The 16624-nt window shown below is 51.9% G+C and overlaps 1 protein-coding gene across 1 annotated transcript in view; it reads right to left on the reverse strand.

The window, feature by feature from the left end:
- Window positions 1-2486: 2486 nt before the first annotated feature.
- Window positions 2487-16624, reverse strand: part of LOC130262105 (keratin-associated protein 10-6-like) — a gene marked incomplete at its 5' end in the record, with an annotated part of 28668 nt that continues 14530 nt past the window's right edge. Inside the window, one exon of the mRNA XM_056508905.1 lies at window positions 2487-2506. Within this exon, the coding sequence (XP_056364880.1) occupies window positions 2487-2506 (20 nt within the window). The remainder of the gene's footprint in view (window positions 2507-16624) is intronic.

Consider the following 16624-nt stretch of genomic DNA (forward strand, 5'->3'; position numbering starts at 1 on the left):
AAGCAGTGCTCTGCTTCCCCTCTCCTGTCACAAGAGATACCAGTGGAACAGCTCCCACAGGGCAGAGATGGTCTCACTGCTTTTTTTGGGAATGCCTGGGTGATGGACATGACAGAGAACACAAGCCCTGGACTGGGGGAATCACTCAGTGCATGGTTTACATCTGTTTGAATCAAACACAGATGTTCCCACCTGTGGCACTTTGCTGTCCTCTGGGTGGGTTTTGTGCTCTCAGTGTTAAAGGGATGCTGTGACAGGTGTCTGGTGAGGGGATGACAAATCACCATCCACTTGTAAAGCATTTCTCTGTGGAGCATTCAGGGCCCAAGCTGTGCACACAGATCAGGGTGTTTGGTGCCAGAGGCATTCCAGGGGCACACTGATAGCCCAGTGTGCAGCCTGGCACATGGCAGCCTGTTCCTCCAGCCTGCAGCACGTGCAGGAGTGGGGCAGAAGGATGCTCTGGTACATGGAAACACATTCTGCATTTCAGACACAGGAAAAATCTTTCTGCATTTCAGACACCTTTTCAGAGTAGAGACCAGTACAGGCAGATTTGGCCTGAAAAGGAAGCATCACAAAAGATATTCTGAGGAAATATTTCACTAAAGAATCTCATATTTACATTTAGAAGGAGCTTTGCCCTTTATCCTTCCTGAATGCTGGTGATGCCAGTGACTATGGCAAAAGAACATTCTTGTTTTGGGTCAAGCTGACACAGACAGAGAGAGCTGGGTGATCTGAAACAGCTTAGGCCCAGCAATATGAATTTCATAAACAGAAACACAAACCCACTGCACACCTTTGGCTGATATTAAACAGGGGATGGGTTGGAATTCATCTCAGAATTATAATGAAATGGAAACATCAGGTTTTGCTTAGAACCCCCAGGTTCCCCATAGGAGGCAGTTTCTGCAGTGCCCATTTATTAAAGACAAATGCTATCATTTGGAACATATCTCATGGAGAGCAGGGGCTGGCTGATGCAGGGGAGCAGTAACTGGAGATGGAGCTTTGCATTTACAAGGGGCTGTTTTCAGCAGGCTGTGCTTGTACCACCAGGTGTGATGAAAGCTGCCAGGTGCCCCAGTGCCCCCAGCCCTGGCCTCCCACCTTGCACAGCCCCACGAGGCTCTGAGGGCTGTGACCCAGGTGAAACACACTGGACTTCAAGGAGCATTAACAGCAGACAGAAAGATAATCCTGCTATCAGAAGTCAGGCAATTCTGGGCTAAAATAAGCAGGTATGGATGGGGGGCCCAGCTCTGGCTCCAGTGCTGAGCTCTGCTCTCTGCTCCAGGAATGCCTTGGAAAGGGAGCCAGTCCTGCAGAGCACCTGCTGGGGCTGGAGGAGACTTTGCCAGGGAGCAGCAGGGACAAGGAGCCATCCCTCTGTCCCAGGAGATGTGGCATTCTGCATGTGTCACCTCCTCACAGCTCCTGGGGCTCTGGAGCCTCTGATTTGGGGTCCTCACTCAAAAAGCTTCAGAGGGGTGTGTGTGCCTTTTGGAGGGAGACCCTCCCTGGTTTCTTTTGAGGCACCAGCATAATGATGCTCATTTCCCTTCACAGTGAGTGGTTCTGAGCAGGGCAATGCTCAACAGTGCCAACTGCTGCTACAGGCACATCTACATGTGACTTTGGTTTTGGTATTCTCCTGGAAGGTGTCCAGTCAATTCACTGAATTGTCTGAATTGAACAGTGTCCAGTCAATTATTTGTTGCCTTTCTGAAATCTTTTGGGACAGGTCCTGGCATCAGGACAGGATGGTGCTGCTTGTTCTTTGGAGATCAGAAATCCAGGGCAGGCCTGTCCTTCCTGGGCAGCAGCAGGTGAAACCACAGGCTTTGGGAAGCACAAATTCTACTCTTTGCATGTAGGAGAACTTCCTGCCTCCATCCAGGATGGCATCTGCAACACTTAATTTGAATAAATTCCGTTTTTATGCTCCATCCAGCTTTTAGTACATCAAAGCACTCATATGGCACAGAATAGTAATTCCTGCATGTGTTTCCCCTCCCATGAGATCACCAGGGATGTGATACCTGATGCCACTGTTCCTTTTCCTTACAGAGCTCCCAGAGGCCAGCAGGTCACTTTGTGGGGTCCTACAAGAAGCCCTGGATTCCTTTAGGGCAGAAAGCAGCTCTGGAGCAAGAGGAGTTTGGGATCTCTGCCCATTCCTCGTGCTGGGTACTGGGTGGGGAGGCAGGGGGGAAATGTGGGCTGTGATTTAGGGAAGAATATTGACATTGCTGCAGATGTGATGCACCCAGTGAGCACTGCAGGTATTGGGGAACCTCCTGTCACAATACAGGCAGAGGAAAAGGTGCTGGGCTCCCATCCCTTAATGAGAAAATGAACCTTGTCCCACAGAGTGCCTGCCCCATCCTGAGCTGAGAGGTGTCCATCTGTGCTGAGCCTGCACAGAGTGAAATAACCCCCAGAAAGGCAAATGGTATCAGACAAGGGATCTCCTAACTGCCTCATCCTGCCAGCTCCACATCTGGGAGGAGAGCAAGAGGGCAGAGGAGAGCATTGCCTGCCTGCACCATGCAGACAGGCTGGTGACAGCTCAGCCATGTAAATGATGCATAATCAGCCCTGAATAAAGTGTGAGGAACGTGCTGGGGATCAGCAAATCCATTCTGACAGGAAGAAGCAAAGGAATGGAATCTCTTTTCCCAAGCAGACTGCTAAGTCACAGAATGAATGCAATCGAGTGCCACTGAAAAGTGGCTACTGAAGGCTTCTAGTTGGGGTGTCCCTGCTCTGAGCCATGGGGACACCAGAAAACAGGAGCTAAGAGACCTGGGGAGGAGGAGGCTGGGGACTGGGGGCCACGTTCTCCTCCTCAAAGTGCTCAGGTTCTATTGAAATCCCTTTGTCCACTCATTTACAGTCAAGTCTGTCCCATTTCCTTCCATTCCCCCATCACCATTTATCATCAGCAAGGGGTGGCTGGAGCCAAATGTTCCCCTGACCTCCAACAGCCCTGTCAGCCTTTCCTCTCTGCTTGGGTGGGAGACTGAAGATAAGCCCAGAGTCAGATAAACACAGTGAGCTGATGGGTTACAGCCTGTGCTGGCCAGCTGAAGAGGATTCTCTCCACGATTCTGTTGGTGCTGTAGAGTTTCTTGTCCACACAGGACCACAGGCAGACCACTCAAGCACTGCACAGCAGGATGGGTGGAGGCCACAATCCACAATGCCAGAGCAGGCAGGGTGCAGCAGCAGTGCTGGGAGGAGCTGTGGGAGGGGTGTGGGAACAAGCACAGCTCCAAACTCCATGCAAAGAATCATCTGATCCAGCTTGGCCCTGCTCATTTTCCATGACTTTCTATGCCCACCTCCAGGCAGGTACATGTCTTCCAGGGAAAATGCATTTTTTTCTCTCTGTACCCATGCTGGGACGTGCTGGGGCTGTTCACCTGGGTGAGCTGCAGGGAATGGTTCTCCCTGGGCTTCACTGGGACTGTGAGTCTTTGAGCAGTTTGTTCTTTGTTGTCCTTTCACATGAACAAAAAGGGGATACAGATTGCAGGTGTGATTCTGGTATTTCTTTGCCACAGTACAAGCTGGCTTGTGCTGGGCAGCTGGCTTGGACATACATGAGAAAAGCAGCCTGGCCTGAGAGACAGGACTCCAGGGAACAGGGAGAGGAGAAGATTTGGAACCAGACAGGGATTTGACCCAATGGGTTACTGCCTGTAGGTCAGAGAGCTGGGCAGCCTGAACTTTGAACCAATCACAAGTGCTTGCTGAGGAACATTAAGAAAGGTATTTAAGGTGAAGCTGAGAACAATAAAGTGCATTTTGTCACATGGATCACAGAGTGCTGTGTCTCTGTCTCAGACCCAGCACCATCCACGTTACACTCCCTTCTTTGTGGCCTCTGTGGGCTGCACTGAGGTTCTGTCACATCCCCAGGCCTTGGGGAGCACAGTCCCCCCAGCTCTGCAGTTTGGGTGCTCTGGCCAGGCAGTTGTCCCAGGACATGCACTGACAGCACGAGATGCAGCCTCGGAGCACAGGAGGCTGCCAGGACACCTCATCAGATGGAGATTGCCTCTTTGTTCCTCTGAAAACCACAAAAAAGAGTTTCTCTCGTCACAGTTCACTGATGCCCAGACAAAGATGATGTGAAATCTGTGGGAAGACTTATTTTATTACAATATAGGAATGCACAGAACCAGATGTTTAAGCTTAGCTGTGGTTCCTCCATGTCCTGCTGTCCCTGCTCAGGGAGCTGCTCTCAGGACACTCTGGATGTGTTTGCTGCTGTGCAGGTCTCCAAGAGCTGCTGGGGTCAGGGTCAACACCCCAGCAGGTCCCTGGATCCCCGTGTGCCACAGGGCATGGGGCAGAGGTGGCAATGCCAGCCCTCTGGAGGAGCAGGTGGCCCTTGGTGACCCAGCCCCATCCCTGCAGGTTCTGCTCTGAGAAACAGCAAACAGGAGCAGGGCTTGGCCTCAGGAGAGCACAGACCCCTCAGAGCAACATCCAGGGCTTCTTGTAGGACCCCACAAAGTGACCTGCTGGCCTCTGGGAGCTCTGTAAGGAAAAGGAACAGTGGCATCAGGTATCACCTCCCTGGTGATCTCATGGGAGGGGAAACACATGCAGGATTTACTATTCTGTGCCATGTGAGTGCTTTGATGTACTAAAAGCTGGATGGAGCATTAAAAATGGAATTTATTCAAATTAAGTGTTGCAGATGCCATCCTGGATGGAGGCAGAATGTTCTACATGCAAAGAGTAGAATTTGTGCTTCCCAAAGCCTGTGGTTTCACCTGCTGCTGCCCAGGAAGGACAGGCCTGTCCTGGATTTCTGATCTCCAAAGAACAAGCAGCACCATCCTGTCCTGATGCCAGGACCTGTCCCAATGCCAGGACCTATCCCAAAAGATGTCAGAAAGGCAACAAATACTGTTTAATTAATTGACTGGACACTGTTCCTTTCCAGGAGAATTCCAAAACCAAAGTTACCTCCTGGGGCCAAACCCTGCTCCTGGTTTTCTGTTTTTCTCTGCTGCTTCTCTGTGAGTTAAAGCAGTGCAAGCCCAGGCAGTGCTGGTGGGAGCTGTGAGCCCACAGCTGCTTTGGAGCAGCCTGGGGGAGCCTCCCCAGCCCAGCAGCTCAGGGTCCAGCCCAGCTCTGCGTCCCCAGGCCAGCCAGGCTCACACGCACCGCCAGCCTGGCAGCCCTGCTCCTTCCTCCAGCAGCCAGAATTTCATCTTTTCCACCTCCACTCTGCCAGCAGAGCCCTTATGCACTGCCCTGACACCTCCAGGGGTTGTTTCCAGCTGAAGCACGCTGCTTCCAGATGTGCTGGTGACTGAGCTGGTGCTGGTGCTGCTGCCTCCATTCAGAATTTGGCAGCCCTTAAAAGCTCATTCATCTTGGGAGCCTAGTGGCAATTACAGCCTGGTCCTTTGGGATGGGTTAACCCCTGCTCTGCCACCAGCCCTCATTAAGGTGATGCAGAAAATCCAGCTCTCCTCACTGCTCACGGGAGATGTGGAGATGGAAAGGGGTAAAACACTGAAAATTGCCTGGAGATACACTGGATTATTGTGACCCTGCACAGAGCTGCAGGAACTGTGTCCACAGAGTAACAGTGACTGCCCCACTGATGGGAGAGGATGTGGGTATTTCCCCAGCAGGCCTTGTAAAATTAAATCGTAAAATTGTCAGTCTGATCACCACTAATTACCTGTCCAGGTGTTCTTGGCTGCTGGAGGAAGAATTGGCAAATGCATGTGGAGAATTTCAGGGACCATCCCCAGGAGGTTTAGGCTGTGAGTAAGGAATTCACTGCCTGGAGAAGTGCAAGTCTCACACTGATCCCCCCAATTCCAGTGGCAGGAGATGCTGCTCCCCTGGACGTGGTCACTGGTTAACAGAAAACTCCAGCAAATGAAATGGTCTGAAATGGCCCTGGGTACACAATTCCCAAAGATTATAATTAATTATAATTATAATTATAATTATAATTACCAGGAAAGAGCTAGCTGAGGGTTTGTGGCCCCTGAGCAGGTTTGCAAATCCTCCTGCTCCAGAGGTTCCCTCCAGGCTGCAAGTCAGAGCTAATGCTAAAAAAAAATATTTTTTATGCAAGATCAATTCTGAAGTGGAATAGAGAAACATACAAAGGAATCTCAATTGACCATCTGGCTCTGACACTCCTGAAGCTCGTGGCCATTTATCTCTGTCCAAAATGTGCTTTAAAGACACACCAGGAACCTTCCTTTGGGGAGAGGATGTGTTTGTTTGGCCTTCAAATGTCAAATCAAACAGCAAAGCTTTGGTAGGCACATAAACACCAGAGAACAAACAAGCTCCATACCTGAGATGAAGCTCGATTTTGGATGCAGAAATATGTTTATTTTCTTGGAAAGAAGCAGGCTCTGGCCTTTCAGCTGTTACAGATTTTCTCAGGGGAATAATTTTCCTAGCAAACCTTGTTCCTTCTGTAATCCTTTGCAGCAACTCACCGAGTCATGCTGCCCTTGCTTTAAAAATACATTTTCAAGGCCCATTAGCAAATTCACAGGTTTTTTTTATACACTGGGAATTAAAGTGAAAACATAAGACCCAGCAAACTGTTTTCTCTTTATATACAGCCTCCCCAGTAAACAAGTGTTGCAAGAGCCTGTGTGCTGCCTGCAGAGCAGAGGGATGGGAGGCAGAATGTGGCCACATGTGGTTTTATTCAGCAAGTTATTTATATAATCTGAAGTATAGTAACAATGTCCTTGGATCCAGAGTCTCCCAGTCCCTGCTGATGGTGCCTCTTGGCTTTCCCACTGTGTCTGCATGGACACCCCTGAGCTCCCAGTGCTTCACTTCCCCACTCCATCCAAGATCCTGATTCCTGGGAGTTTGTCCTGCAGGGCTCTTGGACACATTTCCAGAGCTGCATCCTCACATAGTCCAGCATCCCACACCCTGCTACTCCCCTGGTACATCACCTTGCATTGTGGAGCTCTGCTGCTGCATCCTCCTGGCTCCTGGTGCTCCCCTGGTGCATCATCCCATGTCCTGGTGCTCCCCTGGTGCATCATCCCATGTCCTGATACTCCCCTGGTGCATCATCCCATGTCCTGGTGCTCCCCTGGTGCACCATCCCATGTCCTGGTGCTCCCCTGGTGCATCATCCCATGTCCTGGTGCTCCCCTGGTGCATCCTCCTGTGTCCTGGTGCTCCCCTGGTGCATCATCCCATGTCCTGGTGCTCCCCTGGTGCATCATCCCATGTCCTGATACTCCCCTGGTGCATCATCCCATGTCCTGGTGCTCCCCTGGTGCACCATCCCATGTCCTGGTGCTCCCCTGGTGCATCATCCCATGTCCTGGTGCTCCCCTGGTAAATTCTCCTGTGTCCTGATACTCTCCTGGTACATCATCCCATGTCCTGGTGCTCTCCTGGTAAATTCTCCTGGCTCCTGGTGCTCCCCTGGTACACCATCCCATGTCCTGGTACACCATCCCATGTCCTGGTACATCCTCTTGTGTCCTGGTACTCTTCTGGTACATCCTCCTGTGTCCTGGTATTTTCCTGGTGCATCATCCCATGTCCTGCTGCTCCACATGGATGTTCAGCATTTCCTGTGCCTGAGGGCAGGCCAGTTGTGAGAATGTCTGAAGGGCAGTGTGTCCCAGGAGGCAGCATGGCCTCATCCTCCCTGCTTCTCACCTCCCTCTGCCTCCTCAGTGCTGTGCCTAGAGATGTCCAGAAGCACTGTGACTCTTCCTCCTCCCTTCCTCTGCATCCCCTGGCACACAGCATCTGTTCCTCTGCCTCCCCAAAGCCCCCACAGGCAAAAATGATCCCAGTTCCCAAACACCCTGACCCCACACCAGATCCAGCCCCACAGTGATGGGCTGTGTGCTCCCCTGCCTGCTCCCTCTGGGATGGGGAGCAGAGCAGCACCAGGTGCTCTGGAGGGTGCAGGACATGGGCTGGCAGCATTGCAGACTAGTGGCACAGGAGGGGCCAGAGCAAACCTGACACCCCCAGCAAACACCTGATCCCTTCCCTCTGAAGAAATTGTCTTTAGTCTTGCTGGCATTATGCTCAGCCATTCTCCAGGCAGGTGAATGGAATTCTTTATTTGGTTATATCTTGGATAGCAATAAGGATTATCCTCAGATTTTTGTGTCTCACTCAGAGCCCCTAGCACATGTTTATAATTTTCTTCTCCCTTTTAGGCTATGCCAGCAATCTCCTGAATTTCTTATACTGAACCTGTGAAATTTAATGGTTGGACAGTATATTTGACATATTCCTCTAAAATTCAAATGTGCTTCTCACTGTGATTTATGATCTTTTTTTCCTCCAGCAAGTATCCACTTTATTTTATCTCTAGTATTTCTATGTCAGAAAGGAAGGTCAGGCACGACACTGCTCTGAATTTCCAAGGAGCAGCAGTAGGTGGCTGGCTTGGATTTCTTTAGTCTGGTTTGTGCTTGTTTGTGCAGGCAAAGCCTTCTGCATGGCAGGGACAGTCAGAGGCTGGGCTGGGCAGCTCCTGCCCTTGGCCCTGGTGCTGCAGACACTCCAGGGCAGGGTGGGGTCCCTGTGCTGCACTGCCCAGCCCAGCCATCCTGCCCCACTCTTGGTTGCTTTTCTTTTATAAACCAGGAGTTCAAAACTTGAAATAACCAACAATAATTGCCTAAATTGAGGGGCAGGGTGCTGCTGCTCTTCCTGAGCCAAAAGAAAAACAATTTATCACAGAAATTGCACAGGTATTCCTGCACTCACACAAACACATCTTGCTCCTGTGGAGCTGGCTGGGGGACTGGGACAATCAGGTGTTCCCATCCAGATTTTGGCAAAGCTTTTGTGTCCTGCTGTCCCCCTGGGGTGCCAATGGGGGCAGCCAGCCTGGCTCTGGGGCCACAGAAGGGTTACAGGCAGTGCTTGGTGAGATGCTGAGCTCCATGAATCTGTAATTGCAAATGTGGAGTTGTGGTACTGAGGGAATTCAGTCAATCCACAGATTCCAGATCTCCACTGAACTTCTGTGGCATAAATGGTCTAAATACTGGTTCCTCCTGTCTGTGGCCAAGAGTCAGCCCTTGGGTTTTTGAGCAAGAGCTGGCATCATTTGGCAGTGGATTTGAGGCTGTGTGGAGTCATCAGCTCTGCTTCCCAAAAGCTTTTTGCACAAGTAATTTCTCTCACTGAGCCTTTGAGTGCTGCCCTCATCCCAGCCCAGCCCTGCCCTGCTCTGGCTGCATCCCCACTGCAGTGGGGCTGGGCAGGGGTTTGGGGCAAACGGGCTCTGCTGCCCCACCCGTGCCCCGTGCCCCGATCCCACCCCTCCCTGGAGAGCTGGGGGCAGCAGGAGAGTGGCAATGCCAAGACAAGGAGCTGCCCCAGCACATTGCACAAGCAGAGGGTTTGCAGGAGGGAGCCAGTGGCAGCACCACACACCAGGTGTGCTGGGAGGAGGCTGCCACAGAAACTTGTTTCTTTTCTTTTCTTTTTCTTTTTTCTTTTCTTTTCTTTTTTCTTTTCTTTTCTTTTCTTTTCTTTTCTTTTCTTTTCTTTTCTTTTCTTTTCTTTTCTTTTCTTTTCTTTTCTTTTCTTTTCTTTTCTTTTCTTTTTTCTTTTCTTTTCTTTTCTTTTCTTTTCTTTTCTTTTCTTTTCTTTTTTCTTCCCTTCCCTTCCCTTCCCTTCCCTTCCCTGTCCCTTCCCTTCCCTTCCCTTCCCTTCCCTTCCCTTCCCTTCCCTTCCCTTCCCTTCCCTTCCCTTCCCTTCCCTTCCCTGAAACTTCCCTGAAACTTCCCTGAAACTTCCCTTCCCTTCCCTTCCCTTCCCTTCCCTTCCCTGAAACTTCCCTGAAACTTCCCTGAAACTTCCCTGAAACTTCCCTGAAACTTCCCTGAAACTTCCCTGAAACTTCCCTTCCCTGAAACTTCCCTTCCCTGAAACTTCCCTGAAACTTCCCTGAAACTTCCCTTCCCTGAAACTTCCCTTCCCTGAAGCAGCACACGTCAATCTGTTTCTGTCCCCTCTGCTGTGCCCCAGGGTGAGCCGTGGTGGCACCGGCACTGCCACACCCACCCCTGCTCCTGCCATGTCACCCCTGCTCCTGCCATGTCACCCCTGCTCCTGCAGTGCCATCCCTGCTCCTGCCATGTCACACCTCTGCTCCTGCCATGTCACACCCCTGCTCCTGCCGTGCCACCACCCCTGCTCCTGCCATGTCACCATCCCTGCTCCTGCCATGTCACCCCTGCTCCTGCCATGTCACACCCTTGCTCCTGCCATGTCACACCCCTGTTCCTGCCATGTCACACCCCTGCTCCTGCCATGTCACCCCTGCTCCTGCCATGTCACACCCTTGCTCCTGCCATGTCACCATCCCTGCTCCTGCCATGTCACCACCCCTGCCCCTGCCATGTCACCATCCCTGCTCCTGCCATGTCACCCCTGTTCCTGCCATGTCACCCCTGTTCCTGCCATGCCACCCCTGCCCCTGCCATGTCACCCCAGTGCCCAAGGCAGAGCAGTGGCTGCTGCTGCCCAGCCCAGTCTCTGCTCACTGACACAGCCTCAGTAGCCATCGAGCCCAGGACCTGTGTCCAGGGACAGCCAGGCTCTCCTCCAGCCCAGCAGAAATCCACAGTTTGGCTCTCTGCTTCCTCCCATTCTGCCCAAGTTTATTTTCCTTGTTTTCTGTTTATGAGCTAGGGGAGTATTGAATTTCCCAAAGTCACTGCCATCCATTGCCACAGGTCTCGCACACAAAGACTCCCTCAATGCCAGGATCCAAGTTTTGCAATTGGATCAGTTCCCTTTCCCTTCAACCATTGTGGAAACAGCCTTTGTTTTGCTTCTGGATCTTGTTCCTCAGGCCCAAATCAAGGGCCACTGTCCAAGCCTGGGTTTTTTGAAATCCGATTTCACTGCTTTAATGAGAACAGCACATTTCAGGGGATGGGGCTGAGGTCCTTGAACAGCAGGATTTTTTTCTGCAGGACTTGTAGATCTGCAAATGCTGCACTGTCCAGCCCTGCTAGCTCCCTGCAAACAGCAGAAATGCTCCTCAGGAACCTGTTAACAGAGAAAGCTGGCTCAGAGTCTCCATCCCAGCTGCAGGGGTGAACATCCTGGAGGGGCTGGGGAGCTTGGCAGGTGCAGAGTGTCTCAGGCTGTGGCAGTGGCCTTGGCCAGTGTGATGCTCTGGCTCCTCCAGGGCCTCTCTGGCCCCCAGGAATGTGCTCATTTCACTGGAATCACGTGCTGCCTCCAGTGGGAGATGCCTCTGCACCACGTCCTGGCAAAGGGCAGCCGTGCTCCTCTGCTCCATCTATGGAAGCTGCACCAACCTCAGCCTTTCCTGATGAAAACTCCATTTATTCTGGGCCTGTAGGAGAGGAATCCCCTCTAAGTGCGTGCTCAGGCATGTGCTGAAACTGCCCTTGTGTGTGTCAGAGCCAGGGAAGGGTTCTGTAATCGCCCATTTTTATTTAATTGTAACGCCTCTGTCCCACGAACTGTTCCAGATGCTCTCATGGTTCCTAGCTCTGGGCTCTAAACATGCTGTTCTCCTCACCCTGGTCCCCACCCTTCAAGCACAAACAATGGTTTTGCTGGTTTCTTGAGCCTTTCTTGTGCCAACGGGATGTGGGGAGAGAATCCCCTTCATGCCAAATTCAGTTGATAATAAAAAACAGGAATGGGACGGGGTGCCAGCTGCAGAGAGGGGCTGGGCAGCTCGGGCTGGGGGGGTGTCTGGTGCACCCTGGGGTGGGGTGAGGGGTGCAGGTGAGGGGGAGGCAGCAGGGCAGGGGAGGATTCACCGAGGGACAGGGAGGGGAGGCTGCAGCTCAGCAGCACAGCTCCCAAACCCCAGCTGCAGCCCCCAGTGGGTGCTGGCTGCTCCTGCTGGGCCCCAGGGATGTGCAGGGGCAAAGGAAGCTGCAGGTTCCTGGCAGAGTGGGCAGGGCCCTGTGCCAGGCACAGCCAGTGCTGCTTGGGAAGGGAGCTGAGGCTGTGAGGATCCTGCTGGCAGCACCAGGAGCTCCCTGTGCCACGGCAGTGCCACCCCGAGTGTCACAGCCAGTGCCTGGCAGGTGCTGGTGGCTGTGGGCCCTAAGAGGGGCCCCTGAGCAGCTGCTCCCCCTGCCCAGCTGATGTGGGGAGCCCTGGCTGACAGCCCTGTCACCCCTGCTGCTCTTGGGGGGATCACTTATCCCTGTCCCCCTGCTGATGGCAGAGCTGGGGAGGCTGTGGAGAGTTAGGGAAAAGCACAGCTCCAGATGCAGCTGGGAAACCATCAGTGCTGGGGCCACATGAGGAAGGGGACCTTGCTCCCAGGATGGATCATTGCTCTGGTCTCTGCAGGTTCCCCCAGCTCCTCTTTTATCCCTTCTTTATATATATTTCAGAATGATATAAATTCTCCGCTATGGACCCTGCTGGGCGAGCACAAAAGAGAACTTGCAGGCAGGCCCAAGAGAAAGGGAGGATAAAAAAAACCACAGGAGAAAATTAATAAAGCATTCGAGAAAGGGAGAGGATGCCTTGCTGGGAAAGTGTGTAGCACACAGGGCTCCCCAAAGCACATCAAAGCCTGACTCTGAAATTAGCCCAACTGATGGGAATGTAAAGCAGGAGATTCTCCCACTGAGCTGTGGATTGAGAGTCCCCCCACAGGCTGCGAGGCACTGACATTTGTATTTATCCAGGCTCGAAGCTCCATCATGGAGCTTTTCAAAGGGCACTGCTGGGACCCAGCAGGCCTCCTCCCCAGCATGGCAAACATGGCACTTTTAATTACTGCTCTGTGCCGGCACATGTGCCCGACCCCCACACTAATTCTTGTTGCAATTACAGCGATCTAATTGAGTTTATTCATTCTCCGGAGCTTTTGTGTCTTTCTTCCTCGCACTCCCTGCCGGTGAGAGCCGGGGTCTCCATTGATGGTAGGTAGGGACAGAGCCGTGTCTGGCGCTGGCCCTGGGGTCTCTTTGTGTCCCCCGAGCTGCTGGGAAATGCCGAATCCCCCCCAGGCAACGCCCCGCTGACCCCGGCGCCGAGCGCGGCTCCGCCTTTGCAGAAGCGATTTTACATTTTCGTAGGAAAATCACCTCCAATTGACCAGGAAACCATGGCACCAAAGTGCCAAACAGGCGCTGGGGAGGGATGAGTGTCCAACAGAACCCGAGACCCTTGTCCCCGGGACATCAGGGTTTGTGTCCCTTGTCCCCATCTCACCCCCGGCTCTCCGCAGGTGCTCCAGACACTTGCCAGGTTCCCAGCAGGACAAAACGCTTTCCTGGCTGGGAGGGTCTGCTCGCAGTGGGCACCAGTGTTTAAACACTGACCGTGTTCCAGCCCCCAGGTGGGACCAGCACCCCGGGACTCCCAGGTGACTCCTTGGGAAGAGCCCTGGATGCTGCCGCTCCAGCTTGTTTTTATGTACAACGGCAAATGTTGAAGTCTGCTGGAAATAAACAAACCCATTCACAAGTTTCTATTGGAAATAATTTGCCCAGAAAACAAATCAAAATCCACTTAATTTTTTTTTTTTTTTTTTTTTTTTTATAAATCCCCTTAGCTTTTGCATCTCTTGGGAGTGAATTTCACCTCCTCTTTTCCAGCACTCACCTCTTCTCTCTTTTTTTTCCCTCCTTGCTATCTCTGGATTACAGGGCCATAGGGGGACATGACATTCCAGCTCCAGGGGCTGCTGTCACTGCTCATCCCAGTGCTTGCTTTTCAAGCTTATTTCATTAACAATATGGAAAATAAAACCTGCTGGTGCTCGAAATTAAAATTTCCTCATACAATATCAGCTGAAGAAATGCTGGACCTTCCACAGGGGGATGAGCAAGACTCCCACCTGAGCCAGTGCCAGGGCTGAGCTGGGGCACCTCCACTCCTGGGGGCTCCTGGAGGAGAATCTCTTCTTGGAGAACCTGATGGGAACATCTGCCACGGCTTCTGTGGATGCTCTTGAAGAGGGAGCAGAGCAGACACATGGTGACTGGCACCCAGCCCAATGAGGGAGGAGGGGGAGGAATTAACTCTCATTTAAGTCCACTTTTGTTGTAAATAAACTATAATCACTTCAAACCTTTTGCTTAATCAGAAAAGGCTGTTGAACATTAAGTAAACCATCGGCAGACTTGTCTTACTGCTGGATTAGAGATATTAAATGCCAGCAATGCTTGATTTTTTTTAATCTGTCCTGCAGCTGCATTATTAAAACAAACACATTTGCAGACCTGCAAAAATCCAGAAATGAAAACAAAAGATGAGATTGAAGCTTTCCCAGAGGCAAGATCTGAAATCTGGATAATTTAAAAATCTACGTTTAGTCTTCAGCTTTTGAACCAAGTAATGGAGGGAAATGACACATAATAAAATTACCACTGGAATTAGCAGCACATTCTCTAACAAAGCCAGGTTAAAATTTAGGAATCCCTCTGTGCAGAGGCAACAGCTCTGGAGCCCTCTCAGTGCCCTCTTGGCACAGAGGACTCCTCTGCAGCCCCAGGTTTCTGCTGAGGAGAACAAACAGCTCTGGCTGTAAATAAAAAGCCATTTTTTCAGGAACTGGTGGGTTTTCTGAAAGCTCCAACTTCTGGACTGCAATAAGAAAGCTGAGTGAGGCTCTTGCAGTTCATTAAATATCACCTGTATTTGAAAAAATGAAGGTTTCTGTTACCTTGGTGGTAGAGAAAAGCCTGGGAGTGTGATGCCCAGGCAGAGAGCAGCCTTTACTCATCATTTACTCAAGGTTTTCAGCTGGCCAGAGAGCAGCTGATGGTGCCAGGAGCTGCAGGAGGCAGCAGGGAGAGTGACTCAGTGTCTGCTGGGGCACAAACCCCCTGAGATGAGGGAGCAGAGTGGAGCCCTGCCCTGGCCAGGGTGTGAGCAGACCCTCCTTGCCTCACCACTGCCACCCTGCCCACTGCTCTGGCATCCTTTTGTTCCTCCCTCCAGCCCTGGGGACAATAAAACCCGGTTTTAAGGGAACCAGAGGAAGATGGCAGGGCTGGGCACGCTGGGACGTGCTGCTGTCTCAGGACAGCAGAGCTGCAGTGAGTGTCTGTCACTGACAGGGATGCCAGCCAGCAATTTATTTTCCACATTAATTTTGATTATGAGTTCTTATATGGTTGCAGAGTCCAATTTTCAAAAGGGAAGTTTCCACCCCCTACACACAGGACAAAAAAAAAAAAAAATCAGATTGACCTAAAGTTGTTCTTTCCTAAATTTCTTGTGGAATCTTGGCTGGATACAAGTTGTCTCAAATGCAATTACACTGTCATAAATAATTTTCCACCTCTTTTTTCCGTCTCAACCATCCCGCTCCCCTGCGGTCAGTGGAAATTTCCCCCTTTTATTAGGTTAGACTCATTGGCACTGAGAAAAACTGCGCTCATGGCATCATTGTCTGCCGCGAGCCAAATCCTCGGAGATTTCCCTCCCGCTGACACAAAGGGCTGGAGGACGGGTGGGGTGTCCTTGTCCCCACTCGGGAATCACCCACGGGAGTGTCCCCGACCGGAGCACCCGGGGGGGCTCAGGAGCAGCATCTCCCGTGGGCTCAGGCTTCCAGAGCGACACAAGCAGTTTCTAGAAGCTGTTTGCCGCAGCGAGATGCTGTTATCACACGCAGCTCTCGGGTTTTGGGTCCCCGCAGACAAAGCGCCGGCAACGTGAGGAGCAGCTGCCGCATGTGGACGCGGCATTCTGCTGCTCAGAGCTCGGCCTCGCCTCGCTTCTCATCCGGGCTGCAGCCCCAAACCACTTCACAGGGGCGGCTAATTGGAATCATGGGTGCGGAGGGGAGGGAGAGCTCTCGGAGCCCTGCGGGGAGAGGGGCCAGGACACATCTCTGAGCACATCCCATCAACCCTTCGAGGGCTGCGAAACAATTTCCGAGGGTCATTAAAAGTGTTGTTGGTCCTCGGCGTTGCAGGGATGAGCAGGGTGCGGGGCTGTGCTGCTCCAGGTTTGCCCCCGAGCATCTCCAGATGAGGTGGGCAGGGCTGGGGACCCCAACCCTCCAGGGCACAAGGAGGGCGGCTCAGGCCACAGAGCCCGTTTTGCAATGCTGCAGCCAGCCTCAAACAGTTGGATGTGTTTTCTCTGCTGCAAGAAGTTTGTTTCTCGACACTTGAGTGCCTTCCCCAGCGCCGAGGCCGTCTCGCTGCAGCCTGACAGGGCTCTGGTTTCTGTCTGAGTGAGGAGTGCTCATCCCTCTCCTGCTCCTGTGGCTGCGTGTTTTGAATTAAATCCTATCGGAGACACTCAGGAAAGTGTGAAGTGATTTTTATTTAGCAGATGAAAAAGTTTCAGGGGAAATAGAATTTGATGAAATTGCACTGTCCAATATTAGTAACTGGTTCACAGGAAGGTAGAGAGGAGTCTGCAGCCCCAAGTCATGTGAATGCTGCCAGGACTGCTGGCCACATTACTCACTAAGTGGAAAGTCCAGGTAAAGCCCAACCCTTGGCTCCACATGTGGAAGTGATTTGGGCAGATCCTCTGTCAGAGAGGCTGACATCATGATGAGAGGCATTTACAGCCGACAAGGAGAGCTCTGCACAGACCTTGGCCCCCTCCCCTTTTTTTTTTTTTTTGTTTTATT

The sequence above is a fragment of the Oenanthe melanoleuca genome, chromosome 23 (genome assembly GCF_029582105.1).
Source record: "Oenanthe melanoleuca isolate GR-GAL-2019-014 chromosome 23, OMel1.0, whole genome shotgun sequence".
NCBI classification, from domain to species: Eukaryota; Metazoa; Chordata; class Aves; order Passeriformes; family Muscicapidae; genus Oenanthe; species Oenanthe melanoleuca.